This window comes from Cydia amplana, chromosome 24 (genome assembly GCF_948474715.1).
Source record: "Cydia amplana chromosome 24, ilCydAmpl1.1, whole genome shotgun sequence".
Taxonomy (NCBI): Eukaryota; Metazoa; Arthropoda; class Insecta; order Lepidoptera; family Tortricidae; genus Cydia; species Cydia amplana.
In genome coordinates, this window is record NC_086092.1 from 9,500,686 (window position 1) to 9,516,338 (window position 15,653).

At 39.9% G+C, this 15,653-nt stretch overlaps 1 protein-coding gene and 1 long non-coding RNA gene across 2 annotated transcripts; both read left to right on the forward strand.

The window, feature by feature from the left end:
* LOC134659340 (uncharacterized) lies at positions 1 to 4,220 on the forward strand. The gene is made up of 3 exons (XR_010097799.1): positions 1 to 143; positions 3,425 to 3,503; positions 4,177 to 4,220. It is a non-coding gene; the product is annotated as an uncharacterized LOC134659340 (long non-coding RNA).
* Positions 4,221 to 5,848: 1,628 nt separating this feature from the next.
* On the forward strand, positions 5,849 to 9,531 carry LOC134659103 (uncharacterized). Its single transcript, XM_063514710.1, has 3 exons — positions 5,849 to 5,995; positions 8,523 to 8,721; positions 9,251 to 9,531. The coding sequence occupies exons 1-3, from the start codon at positions 5,849 to 5,851 to the stop codon at positions 9,529 to 9,531; spliced, it is 627 nt and encodes a 208-aa protein (XP_063370780.1).
* The last annotated feature ends 6,122 nt before the right edge of the window (positions 9,532 to 15,653 follow it).

Consider the following 15,653-nt stretch of genomic DNA (forward strand, 5'->3'; position numbering starts at 1 on the left):
AGTGGCGTCGTGTTGTCGGCGGTGGCGCTGCAGCGGCGCTGGTACGAGCTGAAGCTGGACACGCGGCAACGCGTATGTGCCCCCCGCGTGGCGGGCACCCCTCGCCCGCTCTTGGTGCCGATACACGAGGCCGTCGCGAACAGGTGACACTTCACACTTGACAAGTAGGGAATTCATCCGTTTTCTATTAAATCTTTATCTTGGAGATTTTGTTAGTAGTTACACTACCATACAGGGTGTTATTTCTATAACCTGCAATATATGTAAAAAAAGACTGAAAATATCAACATCAGACCAGCCAAAATGTATGAAGCAGCTATTTTTTTTCGTGATTTCATAGCTGGTGCTATAGTAAAAGTTGCTAAGTATGACCTAAACCACAGAACATATTAAAGAGGTTAGAATGGCTATCGCGCGCAGTTAGTATTGGAACCGGTGTCGCCGCTCGTTCCTCTCCACATTTACTAACACTCGCGCAACGGTAGTAAAAACTAGCTAGCGCCTTGTGTGCGTGGTGAATGGATACGCCTCCTTTAGACAGATTTGATGTCTGGCTTCTTAATCTGAAGGTTATTGTGGCGCAAAAAGGCATGTTTACTTCGTTTTTCGCTAAGCGCGGGCGAGTAGCATGCGAGCGTTTGCTCATAACCGCGGCAACACGTACCCTGCTCGCATCGCCATTCTAACCTTATTACTTGTTCTGTGACCTAAACTTTGTTTTTTTAGCATTAGAAAGAAGGTAGGTGATCTTGACATGGTTTTAGTGTGTGACATACAGTTTAGTTTATAACTACACTATCTCACTAATCCGGCACTAATGCTGACTCTAGAGAGCCGGATTACTGGAAAATTCGAATTACTGGAAGTTAGAGCAAATCTGCATATTATTTTGATGTTTTAGCATGTCGTAGAAATAAATTTTACTGAAATACTCAATTCTAACAAAATTCTACTGTTGTACCCCAATTTTAGTGCCGGATTACTGGGTATACCGGACCATCGAAGTGCCGGATTATTTTTTATTTTTTTATTTTATTTTATTGGGAAACAAACAGCTTTCAATCTTATACAATATGAATTAATATTAATAAAACACAAGCCAAAACAGTTTCCATTAGTAAATTAAAGCAGATATGCTCAAAGGGAAGTACTTAATAGAATACAAAAAATACAAAACGTATTATCCAAAGCAATCAAGCAAACTGAAAGTTATTGAACTACATTATTGTTTCATTTTAACTACTGTATTATTTTAACTAAACTTGTTAGTTAAATCGAGAAGAGAAGAGAAAGAAAGGAAAAATAAATAAATAGATGTACATCCTATGCTAATGTTAGTTTGTTAGGTACATCGTTGTAATAAATAAATAAATAGATGTACATCCTATGCTAATGTTAGTTTGTTAGGTACATCGTTGTAATAAATAAATAAATAGATGTACATCCTATGCTAATGTTAGTTTGTTAGGTACATCGTTGTAATAAATAAATAAATAGATGTACATCCTATGCTAATGTTAGTTTGTTAGGTACATCGTTGTAATAAATAAATAAATAGATGTACATCCTATGCTAATGTTAGTTTGTTAGGTACATCGTTGTAATAAATAAATAAATAGATGTACATCCTATGCTAATGTTAGTTTGTTAGGTACATCGTTGTAATAAATAAATAAATAGATGTACATCCTATGCTAATGTTAGTTTGTTAGGTACATCGTTGTAATAAATAAATAAATAGATGTACATCCTATGCTAATGTTAGTTTGTTAGGTACATCGTTGTAATAAATAAATAAATAGATGTACATCCTATGCTAATGTTAGTTTGTTAGGTACATCGTTGTAATAAATAAATAAATAGATGTACATCCTATGCTAATGTTAGTTTGTTAGGTACATCGTTGTAATAAATAAATAAATAGATGTACATCCTATGCTAATGTTAGTTTGTTAGGTACATCGTTGTAATAAATAAATAAATAGATGTACATCCTATGCTAATGTTAGTTTGTTAGGTACATCGTTGTAATAAATAAATAAATAGATGTACATCCTATGCTAATGTTAGTTTGTTAGGTACATCGTTGTAATAAATAAATAAATAGATGTACATCCTATGCTAATGTTAGTTTGTTAGGTACATCGTTGTAATAAATAAATAAATAGATGTACATCCTATGCTAATGTTAGTTTGTTAGGTACATCGTTGTAATAAATAAATAAATAGATGTACATCCTATGCTAATGTTAGTTTGTTAGGTACATCGTTGTAATAAATAAATAAATAGATGTACATCCTATGCTAATGTTAGTTTGTTAGGTACATCGTTGTAATAAATAAATAAATAGATGTACATCCTATGCTAATGTTAGTTTGTTAGGTACATCGTTGTAATAAATAAATAAATAGATGTACATCCTATGCTAATGTTAGTTTGTTAGGTACATCGTTGTAATAAATAAATAAATAGATGTACATCCTATGCTAATGTTAGTTTGTTAGGTACATCGTTGTAATAAATAAATAAATAGATGTACATCCTATGCTAATGTTAGTTTGTTAGGTACATCGTTGTAATTATTACTAAATAAATAAATAGATGTACATCCTATGCTAATGTTAGTTTGTTAGGTACATCGTTGTAATAAATAAATAAATAGATGTACATCCTATGCTAATGTTAGTTTGTTAGGTACATCGTTGTAATTATTACTAAATAAATAAATAGATGTACATCCTATGCTAATGTTAGTTTGTTAGGTACATCGTTGTAATAAATAAATAAATAGATGTACATCCTATGCTAATGTTAGTTTGTTAGGTACATCGTTGTAATAAATAAATAAATAGATGTACATCCTATGCTAATGTTAGTTTGTTAGGTACATCGTTGTAATTAAAATAAATAAATAGATGTACATCCTATGCTAATGTTAGTTTGTTAGGTACATCGTTGTAATTATTATCCTATGCTAATGTTAGTTTGTTAGGTACATCGTTGTAATTATTACTCAGTTAGGGTTTATTTTATTTTTTTATTGAAGTGAGAAATTTACCCAGCTTCATATTGAACATATCAAAATTGGAATATTTAGAGTTATACATTGAGCATGCTCTAGCAAGATATGAGTTTTTGAAGTACCTAGTACGACAGAATGGAATGGCAAATAAAGCTTTTGATCTTATCGAGATTTTCGAGATTTCACTGTATACGTACCTTAAGGCCCTGGTCTCCTATAAACGCCATCGGCCGCTTACAGCGTCTGCGTCACGATGCTTACTATAGAGATGTACTGTTGTGGTCTGTTTTAGACGTCGACGTCAGCGTCTTTTTTGTTCAAAAACGTTGACGCTGACGCCAGACGCCGCGTACAGCATAAAATAGGAGACCAGGGCCTTATAATGTAAATGTGCACGGTAGGTACCCTCACGTGGTGCACTCCAGAGAGCTGTCGACGTGGCGCGACCTGGTGGCGGCGGGGAACGTTCCCGAACCCACGGTAACTATTTCATCACTATTCTAATGTAATAGTTATAGTATTTACTAAACAAATATTTATAACTAACTTTAATTCAAAATGATACGTAAAAAGTTAAATAGAAATAGATAAAACTGGAAGAGATCCCATACAGGGATAAGTTCGCCTTTGTTGTATTTAATTTACTCTGTAACTAAGTTTCTCGTGTTTTTATATCCATGTGCAATAAAGTATACATACCTTTCGTGTTCAGTTAGGTATCCATATTTGAATTTGTGATATAACATAAACAACACAGTTTATTTATTTTTTAATCCTGTCTACTTACAATTTATTTCCATAAAGGTATAGTTTTATTTTAATAAACTATACATACAAGCTCACTAGTATTACCAGCAATATGTGGTTAATGTCATACACACATAGATAGTTTCATTGACGCATTAGTTCCATTCGTGCCAGCAAGTTACTTCTGTTTTGTTTTATTCGTTTCCTCAAAGGTTAACTGGAAGAGATCCCATACAGGGATAAGTTCGCCTTTGTTGTGTTTAATTTACTCTGTAACTATGTTTCTCGTGTTTTTATTTCCATGTGCAATAAAGTATATACATACATACATACATACAAGTACTTGTGAAATGTAATGTGTAATGTTTGAAGTCATTAACAGTGTAGTGTATGTACATGTACACAGAGCGAGCGCGGGCCGGCGCCGGGCGAGCCTCGTGCGCACGCCGCCACGCTCACACACGGTTCGTACACATATCCCTGCATCGCCCTGTATGGAGCACGTTTCTTGTATCATTCGATCACATACGCCGTTATGTACCTATAGACCCTACAGTCAGCTGCAGAGATAGTTGACCCCCCCGCAAATAAGTAAAAAAAAATCTATGCAAAGTGGGGGAAGGTCAGGAATCTATGCAACAGACTCTACTTGATTGTAATGTAAAGATAAATTGAAATAAGCACTTTTATAACTATACATATACATATTTTTCTGATATCTGTATATTTTCAAATAAAATAACACAGCTTTATTTCTGTACTGTAGATGCGGAAAAAAGTGTAGAGACTATTGATTTACTGGATGACGAGGAACTCGAAACAAGTGCTCGCAATGAGGCACCTGGCAGCACTTCCATTATTACTCCAGTTAATATTACTAATAAAGAATTTAAAGGTTCAGATAATACTCACACAAAAAGTACTAGAAGTATAAACCAAATCAAAAATACCTCTAGAAATAAAGACTTTGATAAAAATATAGATATAAAAATTAAACCAGAAATAATTGAAATAGATGACGATGCTCCGAGTCCGAAGGAAAACATTATAGAAGCGATGTGGGATATGGACTTAGATAACGTAGATGCAACGATAGTGTATGCAAGTGACGAGGAAGACGTTAAAACCATTATTGACGTTCAAATGGGTAACGTTGATGAAGCTGTAGAGACTGCAGCTACAGTTGTCAATGAAAATTATGAAAACCCTAATACTAGTAAAGAAAATGTTAATAATTCTATTTCACATCAGGAAGTGAAAGTTGAATGCAATTGGAACGATTGCCAAAATGTCTCAAACATCAGTGACGAAGATAAAAATATATATATTGAAGAACATAGCCTCGTAAAAAAAGAAGAATCTAGTGATAGCGATGAAAAAAACGTTAATTGTTCGTCTCCTGATTTGAATAAGCAAATAGAAAAACTCAGATGCATCAATGAAGGAAGTGAAAATGTTAATATTAAGACTGAATTTGTAAACGATTCAGTTGTATGCCATAACCTTGACAAAATAGTAGAGGAATTGAAAGACGAAATACTTAATACATATTGCGATTCGCCATTAGCGCTAAACGAAGACACAAGTACAAGCAACACAAGTGTAGAGTCAAGTGGTATTCCTGGTATTGGTAAGATCTGTTTTCTGTACAATTTACATTTTATCATAGTTTTGCTCTGATTTTTTCTACTTCCGTTCTGAATTTAAAATTTATGTAGTTTATAACAATTTGCATTAAGTACATAACTTTTTATTATATTTAAGTACATATTATAATTTTATTTGTAGATCCCAAGCTACTGATGTGCCCGGTAATACTATTAAGAAGAATAGATGACCCAAGATCTATAGACAATCCGCCATTACCAATCCATAGACAATCAAACACCCAAATATCCTCTAAAACTTCATACAGCAGATTATATTATGAGAAGATGAAACTAATGACAAATGCCACTCGAGCTTCTCAGAGTACATTATATTATGAGGGGAATAAAGATATGTTTTTCTATGACAGAAATATATCTAGATCGTTTTATGAGATAAACAGAGCACTGTTAAAACAATGTAAGCCTTGTATGGTGCCGTTGAGGAGGGTGGACGAGGGGGGGTGGGACGCGGGGGGTGGGGGGAGGAAGCGGGTGCGGCTACCGGACATGGAGAGGGTTAAGAGGAATAACCGCGGCGTGTTGACGGCGGAGGTGGCGCCGCTACAGGCCACACAGGTCAGTCATTACCCTTTTTCTAAATAATATAAACTAGATATTAAACAGCAAAATAACAAATATGTTTTACAAATTAAGGATATAATTATTTTCGTAGTTTATTTCTTTATTTTGACCTTTTCGTTAAAGTAAAGAGATCATTTGATGTGTGTAATTGTGTAGGTTAGCCCACAAATGCGTTGACAAAAAAAGGTATATTTTTCTTACTTACACATATTTTACAAAATGTCTTCATAAATGTCAACAACAATATTATAATTTAAATTACGAACAATATGCCGCAGTAAAAATGTAGATCGACGTTTTTCTGGTTAACAAAAACGGACGTTAGAAGAGTTTTTCTAGAAATAGTCAATTAATTTTTGTCCTAGGTATTTTTTATTACGAAAATACACATAAACAGCTAGTGATAAAACAGGTAATACATAGAAGGTTGTCATGGAATTTTACTCGTTTTAAACTATTTAATCAAATCAAAATCATAAATCAATTATTTCGAACAAAAGTCTATAACGTGTTAGAAACATACTAATAGGTACTTAAATCTAGAGTTAGTATAACATAACATTAATACAAATTTCTACATACTCGTAATAGGGGTTATGTGTAGCTGCACCCAGTTCTTCAGCTACGGTGGATCACAGCGGTCGGCTAGCGTTATGTGACTTATGTGTTAGTTCTTTAAGGACCACTTGCACCATCCCACTAACCCGGGGTTAAGCGGTTAAACCGTTAACCTAGTATCAAATTGTACTGGTAACCATTGTAACTCCAGGGTTAACCCGTAAACCCCGGGTTAGTGGAATGGTGCAAGTGGCTCTAAGTAGAATAAATATTTTTTTGCTTACAGAGTGCCACCGCGGTCAAACGAGTACGACCCAATCCAACCTATACCGACCAATCTGCGACCTTGTCATCGACAGTTGTTGATCGTCCTTTACAGAACACTTTCCGGCCTTCGGCCCCGCCGCCGTGGACACTCATTCTAAGCCAACCAGACACACAGCCAGACGGAGGCAGACAATACCCAGAGCCACATTCCTTATTGGAACATTTGCTTGTTTGCAACGCTTCTTATCAGGATTCATCAGTTCCCGATCCCGCATCACAACAAAACTATTTAATAATTCCTCCAACTCAGTTTAACTTGCTGCAATCACGAAACGACTGTTTACTTCAAAATCATAATTCTCAGAGTCGATTACAGAATTTAAATGTTCCTTTGCAAGGTTTCATGTCGAACCCAATGTTACAAGCTTCTAATACAAACTGGCCGCATGGTCTACAACAAAATATAACAAACCACTGGCCTCAAATACAGGGAACACAGAATGTATTTACTAACGACACGTGCCCGCCTGTGCTACAGACACTAGAAGCAGAAACGACAGCAACGGGAATCATACCATCACCAAACATATCATCACAGAATATAGCAATCCCAAATATATCAACACAAAATTTAGCGATGCAAAATATATCCACACAGAATGTAGTTGAACGAAATAAATTAACGCAGAATATAGCAACGCAAAATATAACGACACAGAATATGTCAACGCAAAATATATCAACGCAGAATATAGCAACGGAAAATATGGCAACACAGAATACAGCTGAGCATAATATAGCAACACAAATACAAACTTCCGAAACACATAATGTAGTTACAGCAGATGAAGTAGGAGAAGCAATAGCAACACGGAATATATTAACTCCGAATACAACAATGCAAAATTTGTCAACACAGAATGTATCAACGCAAAATATACCAACTCAAAATATAGCACCGCTATCACCACAGAATATAGCAACACTAAATATAGGACCGCAAAATGAAACGCCAGAAACTCAGAATGTAACTACAGTAGATGAATTAGCAGCAACGATAGCAACAGGGAATATATTAACTCAAAATACAGCGATGCAAAATATATCGACACAAAATATAGCAACGCAAAACATATCATCACAGAATATTGTGACACCAAATACATCAACACAGAATACAGAAATGCAAAATATACTATCACAAAATATATCAACACAAAATATAGCAATGCAAAATATATCAACGCAAAATATAGTGACACCAAGTATGTCTACACAGAATATAGCAATCCAAAATATACCAACGCAGAATATAGAAACACCAAAAATTTTGATACCAAACTGGGGATTGGCCAATCTGGCAGGCGTAATACCGTTGACCCAGACAAGTTTCAACCAGCCTAGTCTGACGATTGACGGAACTTTACTCGCTCAAAATTTTCAAGGCATTGTTCTAAAGCAACAAGAATCGTTAAACCAATTTATAACTGGTTCACAACCCAACCCATTTATAGTGAACCCTTCTTGCGTGAACACAGCGCCTACGCCGATGCTTGTGAACCCACAATCTACGTTTGTTACCAACCAAGCCTTGCTCTGTGGGTCCGTATTGCAAATCATGCAACCTGGTCCTGATGGAGCTACTAGTACGACTCAACCAAACCCTGAAGATTCTAACAATTCTAAAATGATACAGCAAACCCCCATCGAAGGTTCTTCCAATACCAGCGTTATAATGGACGTGGACGGAGAAACGAGTGTCACAAGTGACGGTTGTTTGAAAATTCAAGAACAAGTTGATATGCTTCAGGTGGTTCCGGTACAGAATCTTTTTGAAATGATACCGAACACCTACACGTACTCATCGACGGATGATATGAAAGTTTCATACAAAAGTAAGTGAATGGTTTATTTTACTGAAAACTTAATTACGGAATATTTCTTTTATATTTGTAGGGTTCTGTAGACAAAATGGCAAAAAGCAGAACCCTTATAGTTTCGTCATGCCTGACCATCCGTCTGTCCATAATATTACACAAAAAGCCATTTTACTCGAAAACTATTAAATATATTTTAATGTAATTTGATTACTTTCGTGTTTCAAAATAAAATAAAAGGTCTGCAAATATCAGAACTCAAGTTTTTATTTATTTTACGTATTTTCTTACTAACACCAGGAGCCCGTTTCTCAAAAACTTGTAACTAGAAATGTAAAATAAGCGGATGTCACTTTTTGACAGCTTTTGTTAGAAAGGGACTTCCACTTGTATTACAAGTTACAAGCATTTGAGAAACGGGCCCCTGGCCTGAGACATTATTGGTAATGCCAGAAACGCGAAGTGTCGGTCTAAAAGTTGATTTGCCCATATAGGACTGTTTTATGCCAAATTGAGACCTTAAAGTATTATATTAATTTTGTTTCAGGTTCACGCATCCTTGACTGGGGTCTGTTTCCGCTCTCGCCATCTTATTTAAAGGAGCGCAAACTGGACTTCAGGCGCGTTCTGTGCACTGGTCGAGGCCCGGGATGGTGGCTGAAGGGTCACCTGGTCGTCAGCGACCAGCAGGAGCCGCCGCCGGTGGCTGCTATATGGTCGTTAAGGCCTAGGGTCAGACTGCTACTACCGGTGAGTACTGTGTTAAGGGTCACCTGGTGGTCAGCGACCAGCAGGAGCCGCCGCCGGTGGCTGCTATATGGTCGTTAAGGCCTAGGGTCAGACTGCTACTACCGGTGAGTACTGTGTTAAGGGTCACCTGGTCGTCAGCGACCAGCAGGAGCCGCCGCCGGTGGCTGCTATATGGTCGTTAAGGCCTAGGGTCAGACTGCTACTACCGGTGAGTACTGTGTTAAGGGTCACCTGGTGGTCAGCGACCAGCAGGAGCCGCCGCCGGTGGCTGCTATATGGTCGTTAAGGCCTAGGGTCAGACTGCTACTACCGGTGAGTACTGTGTTAAGGGTCACCTGGTCGTCAGCGACCAGCAGGAGCCGCCGCCGGTGGCTGCTATATGGTCGTTAAGGCCTAGGGTCAGACTGCTACTACCGGTGAGTACTGTGTTAAGGGTCACCTGGTCGTCAGCGACCAGCAGGAGCCGCCGCCGGTGGCTGCTATATGGTCGTTAAGGCCTAGGGTCAGACTGCTACTACCGGTGAGTACTGTGTTAAGGGTCACCTGGTGGTCAGCGACCAGCAGGAGCCGCCGCCGGTGGCTGCTATATGGTCGTTAAGGCCTAGGGTCAGACTGCTACTACCGGTGAGTACTGTGTTAAGGGTCACCTGGTCGTCAGCGACCAGCAGGAGCCGCCGCCGGTGGCTGCTATATGGTCGTTAAGGCCTAGGGTCAGACTGCTACTACCGGTGAGTACTGTGTTAAGGGTCACCTGGTCGTCAGCGACCAGCAGGAGCCGCCGCCGGTGGCTGCTATATGGTCGTTAAGGCCCAGGGTCAGACTGCTACTACCGGTGAGTACTGTGTTAAGGGTCACCTGGTCGTCAGCGACCAGCAGAAGCCGCCAGAGGTGGCTGCTATATGGTCATTAAGGCATATTAATAAGGCATTACGGTCAGACTGTTACTTCTTGGTATGTACACTTAGTTAGTTATATACCTAATATATAACAATAATTCCACCTAGATACGTCCCACTGCTGGGTACAGGCCTCTTCTCATGCACAAGGGGGTTGTTTCCGTGTTTGGCCCCAACCTGCATTGGACCTGGACTAGTTGGTGTTGGGTTATACTCGAAAGCAAAGTTTGTTCGTCACATGTGGTGTGTCTTGAAATCGTCGCAACGATCAAAGTTCCCATTTCCGAATCTATTTCTTTCATTAAAATTAGATTCTCTTTCTCGTAGCTCCATATTAACTGGGGGTAAACAACAACTTTCCTCCCTTCCAAATGAATAACTTTTTTACCTTTTAAGGATAGGTGACAAATTTCATCATATTCATGACAATCTTAACCTTTTGAACGCCACAGACGGCAATTGACGTCAACGCAAAATCGTGACAACGACGCCAAAGACGGCATTTGACGTCGATCGTTTTTTGATGAAAATCTACTGAAAAACACCCCACTTTTAGGTTGGCATTATTTATTCACACAACTAAATCTTACCCCCGTGGCGTCAGTGGCACGGCAAATGGATGCGCCGTTTGGTGTTCAAAAGGTTAAGAGCCAGCAGGAGCTAAGATTTAAATATTTTAGGTAAATATACCCGTCTCGCTAACGGAAGCGGCTCCTAAAACTAGTGCGATAAGGACAAGGCGAAAAATCCTGCGTAAAAATATCAAAAATCGAGGTTTCGTACTCGACTGTTTCCTCCTCCAAAACTTAACCAATCGTAACCAAATTTGGAAATCTAAATGATTATGACATTATCTGTGTCGGACCGTTTTGCTTTTTTGACTAATTGATGTCAGTTTTGAATAGCACGCCTCTCATTGCGGCATAGTCAATTAGGCCATTTTGGCCATTTTTGAAGGGCTCTAGCGCCTTAAAAAACAAAAATATCAAAAAAAGCAAAACGGTCCGACACAGATATTGACAATATTAATCTGTGTTGAAAAAATCATTGCTCTAGCTTCAAAACCTACGGAGGAAACAGTCGAGTACGTTTGTATGGAGAAATGACCACTCCTGTTGGCTCTTAAATGTGAATGTCGTTTAGACGGCGGAGGAAGAGTGCAAGGGCGGCGCGGCGGCCCCGCACGTGTCGTTCCGAGGCAGGCTGTACCAGAAGCTGTTCGAGTATCCGCTTACATACGCTATGGTGAGCCATATTCTACAATGTAAACATATCAAACTGATGCCTACCTGAATGAACACAAATTTAACTCATAAGTTTGCCGTTATGTAATTTATTTAAGTATTTTTTTTTTCAACCTGAGATACACGATTTTCCTAGTTCAGGTAGAAGTCACTAAAAAACCTTACTTTATAAGATATTATAAACCTAATGTTAAATGTATGACTATGTTTTTCTGAATAGTTTTATTTATTTTAATTATTGATTTATATGAATTTATCACTAATTTTGTCTACATCGAGTGTAAAATATAATTATTGATATATTTCAAATACAAATACAAATATCTTTATTTTCCAAATTGACATGACATGAAACCTTAGTAATTAAATTAAAATTAACTACAGAATATGTACAACAGCTTTTTAGAACAAACAATAGCCCTCACACTTTGTCGAGCCTGTGTCGTGAGGACTGTGGGGCATTAAGCATAAGATTTACCAAAATTTCCTATTGGAATATTTGAATAATGTTGATAGTATGGTACAGGAATGTTGCGGATGCAGATTTTTTGACATCCGCGGATGCGGATGCGTTTGCGGATATTTAAAGGCTCACATTCGCGGATGCGGATGCGGATGCGGATGTCAAGATTAGGTACTTAGAAAACGTCAAACATTAAATTTTTAGTATCATAATAAAAAAAAAACGAAACGTTTAGTATTTGAGCAAGAATATAGACCACCTGTGCGTTATATTTTAATAAACAGTAACTTGGCCGACTTTTCTGGATCTTAGACGATGACGAAATTACCTAGCACTTACGCCGCCGCTAAGACGTTCCTGTACCGACTTGCTTGACATCCGCATCCGCATAAGCTCCGCATCGATTTTATGCGGATGCGGATGCAGATGCGGATGTTGAAAATAATGCGGAAGTTCCGCGGTTGCGGATGCAGATGTTCGCAACATCCCTGGTATGGTATGTCAGATGCTGGTGGCGGTGGAGTCTGCGGCCTTGTGTCAGCAGCTGCTGTCCCGCGGCGCCGCGCTGCAGCTGTACTGCCTGCAGACTGGCGTCGTGCACCCGGTACAAGCGCAGGTGAGCCGGGTAGAATGCATAACGCACCGCTTCCAAAATGTCTCGCCAGCACATTTCTGCTCATGTTGCTGTGGTTCACTCAGGAAGCATGGGATGTCTGCTCGAGAACGAAGTCTTAGCAATTGGCAGGGAAAGTAGACCTCATTGGGATTATTCCGGTTCCATCACGTTGTCATTTCCTGCAAAAATATATATACGCGTCGATTTCAGAGCCTCCTCCGTTTTTTTCGTCGGCTAAAAAGCGACTGGCAAACATTATATTTCGGGTCAACCAAATCTTGTCAGTAAATAGGAACAAAAAAAACTATACTCACCCTTTTCTTTTGGGTGCTAGTACTAGTGTTAGAAAAAGATAGTATCTGTATCTATGTTTGAAATCAAACAGACCTTTGACACACTATATTACTTTCCAAAAATCTCATTAATACGAATCGGGTTTAACTCGCGTCCTTCGGTCGTAAGTTCCACTCCCTACGGCTCAGATGAGGCTTCCGAAATCTGAGGAGAATTTTATTTATACACGGTCAAGCAAATCTTGTCAGTAGAAAAAGGCGGCAAATTTGAAAAATATAGGCGCGAAGGGATATCGTCCCATAGAAAATTTGAATTTCGCGCCTTTTTCTACTGACAAGATTCGTTTGACCAGCTATATATGTTTGATTACAGCGATTAGACAACGGGTCGTTCATCCTGTCCGGCGCCGCCGACATCGAGTCCCCGCTCGCGGAGCTAACCCGTCGTCTGCACCCCGGCCCCGCCGCGCCGGGACCATCCGCGCCGTCCCCGCCGACCGCGCCGATACTCCGCGCGCTCATTTCCGCCGCGCCGAAACGGTTGCCCGGCCGACCAGTGCCCGAGGCGGTGGCGACCGCGCCGATATTAAGCGCTTTAATATCTGCGGCGAGGAAGCCTCCGAAATCTACGTTTGAACCGGCATTATCTTCGCCATTGTCGGTGGAATCTGACTCTGATGTAACATCTACATCTACGTCGTTTGAAGTGTCTTCGCCCCTGTCGGTGTCATCTGAATCTGAACCGTCATCCCCGCCTTCCCTGTCACCCGACCCGGGCCTTTCTGCTTTAATACTGTCGGCGCCCTCTGAAGGATCATCGACGCGACCTGCTGTATCATCTACACCCACGTCATCTGCGTCGATATCATCGGCCCCGGAACGAGTACCATCCGCACCGACTGCGCCAGAAGTTCCCGTGTCGTCCGTTTCGACCAGGTCGACCGCTCGACCGCTTCCCACCCGGAATACCACGCAGGCCGAGGAGAAATCCACAGTGATACGACCGAAGTTGAAAGCGCCGACGAAACGAGTAATATCGGTGACCGCTCTAATAGCATCCGCGTCGTCTACGGGAGCGACCGCTCAAATATCACCTGCGAGTGACACGCGAGCGGAGCGAAAACCTGCGCGGAGACGTGCAAAGAAAAAACCACCAGCGCCGACGAAACGAATGACAACGGTGACCGCTCTAGTCGCGTCCGCGCCGGCTCCGGTACCGAGCGAGTCGGCGGCTCAAATACCACCCGCGGGTAACACGCAGGCGGAGCCACAACACGCGCGGAGGCGACCAAAGAGACGACCAAAGTTGAAACCATTAGCGCCGACGAAACCAGTACCAACGGCGACTGACGTAGTGACATCGCCGTCTTCAGGAGCAACCAAAATGACTGTTCAAATACCACCCGCGAAGACTGAGCCCATACGCGCGCGGAGACGACCAAAGTTGAAACCACCAGCGTCGCCGAAACGAGCAACAACGCTATTAGCTCAAGCGGGGTCCATGTTGATTGCTTCAGCTCCAACCGAGTCGATCGCTCAAACGACACCCGCGCCGAGACGGCCCAAGTTTAAACCGGCCATACTGAGACCATCAAAATCAAAATCATTAGCGTCAAAAACTCCAGCGTCGAAACTAACAACGTCAAATCAATCGGCGCCGCATCCAACAACGATGAAACCATTAAAGCCGAAATTATTAAAGTCGAAGCCACCAACGCCGAGACGTCCGACGCCGAAAACAGCGGCGCCGAGTGTACCGGTACGTTCCTCGTTAAGAGCCAACAGGAGTGGTCATTTCTCCATACAAACGTACTCGACTGTTTCCTCCGTGAGTTTTGAAGCTAGAGCAATGATTTTTTCAACACAGATTAATATTGTCAATATCTGTGTCGGACCGTTTTGCTTTTTTTGATATTTTTTTTTTTAAGGCGCTAGAGCCCTTCAAAAATGGCCAAAATGGCCTAATTGACTACGCCGCAATGAGAGGCGTATGGTATTCAAAACTGATATCAATTAGCCAAAAAAGAAAAACGGTCCGACACAGATAATTTCATAATCATTTAGATTTCCAAATTTGGTTACGATTGGTTAAGTTTTGGAGGAGGAAACAGTCGACTACGAACATCGATTTTTGAGATTTTTACGCAGGATTTTTCGCCTTATCCTTTTTGCACTGGTTTTAGGAGCCGCTTCCGTTAGCGAGACGGGTATATTAATCTGAAATATTTAAATCTAGGAGCTGAGATTTAAATATTTTAGGTAAGGTTTCGTCTTAATACGCCCGATCCACTTCGGGTATCTTTAAAGAATTTTTATATTTCTTAGATATTTTTACTGAATTTCTATTCATTAAACATCAATCGAAGCAGGTAGGTATATAAATAATATGATAGCTGTTTAAGCAACAGATTGCGTCAGCGCATCGCGCTGATCCACGCAGATCAATCTAGGGCATAAACCAGCAGAAACATATTGTCTTAGTTGCACTTTACACGGATGTAATACAAATAAGATTTACATATGTGTGCTATAGGTAAAGTTGTGTATATAAAGAATTGCAAATTGTAACAACAACAACTGTAAAAAGTAACAAATATCTCATTATTTGTTACTTTTTACAGTTGTTATACTCAGATCAGATAGCATTTCATAGTATTAAGTTTATTACAAAATATGTTTTGCATATAG

What these genes read in the sequence shown, in the direction of transcription:
- LOC134659103 (XM_063514710.1), top strand. Translation starts at nt 5,849, where the DNA reads ATGGTGCCGTTGAGGAGGGTGGACGAGGGGGGGTGGGACGCGGGGGGT. An exon ending in CGCCGCTACAGGCCACACAG is followed by an intron (nt 5,996 to 8,522) that starts GTCAGTCATTAC and finishes AAAATGATACAG; the next exon opens with CAAACCCCCATCGAAGGTTC. An exon ending in TATGAAAGTTTCATACAAAA is followed by an intron (nt 8,722 to 9,250) that starts GTAAGTGAATGG and finishes ATTTTGTTTCAG; the next exon opens with GTTCACGCATCCTTGACTGG.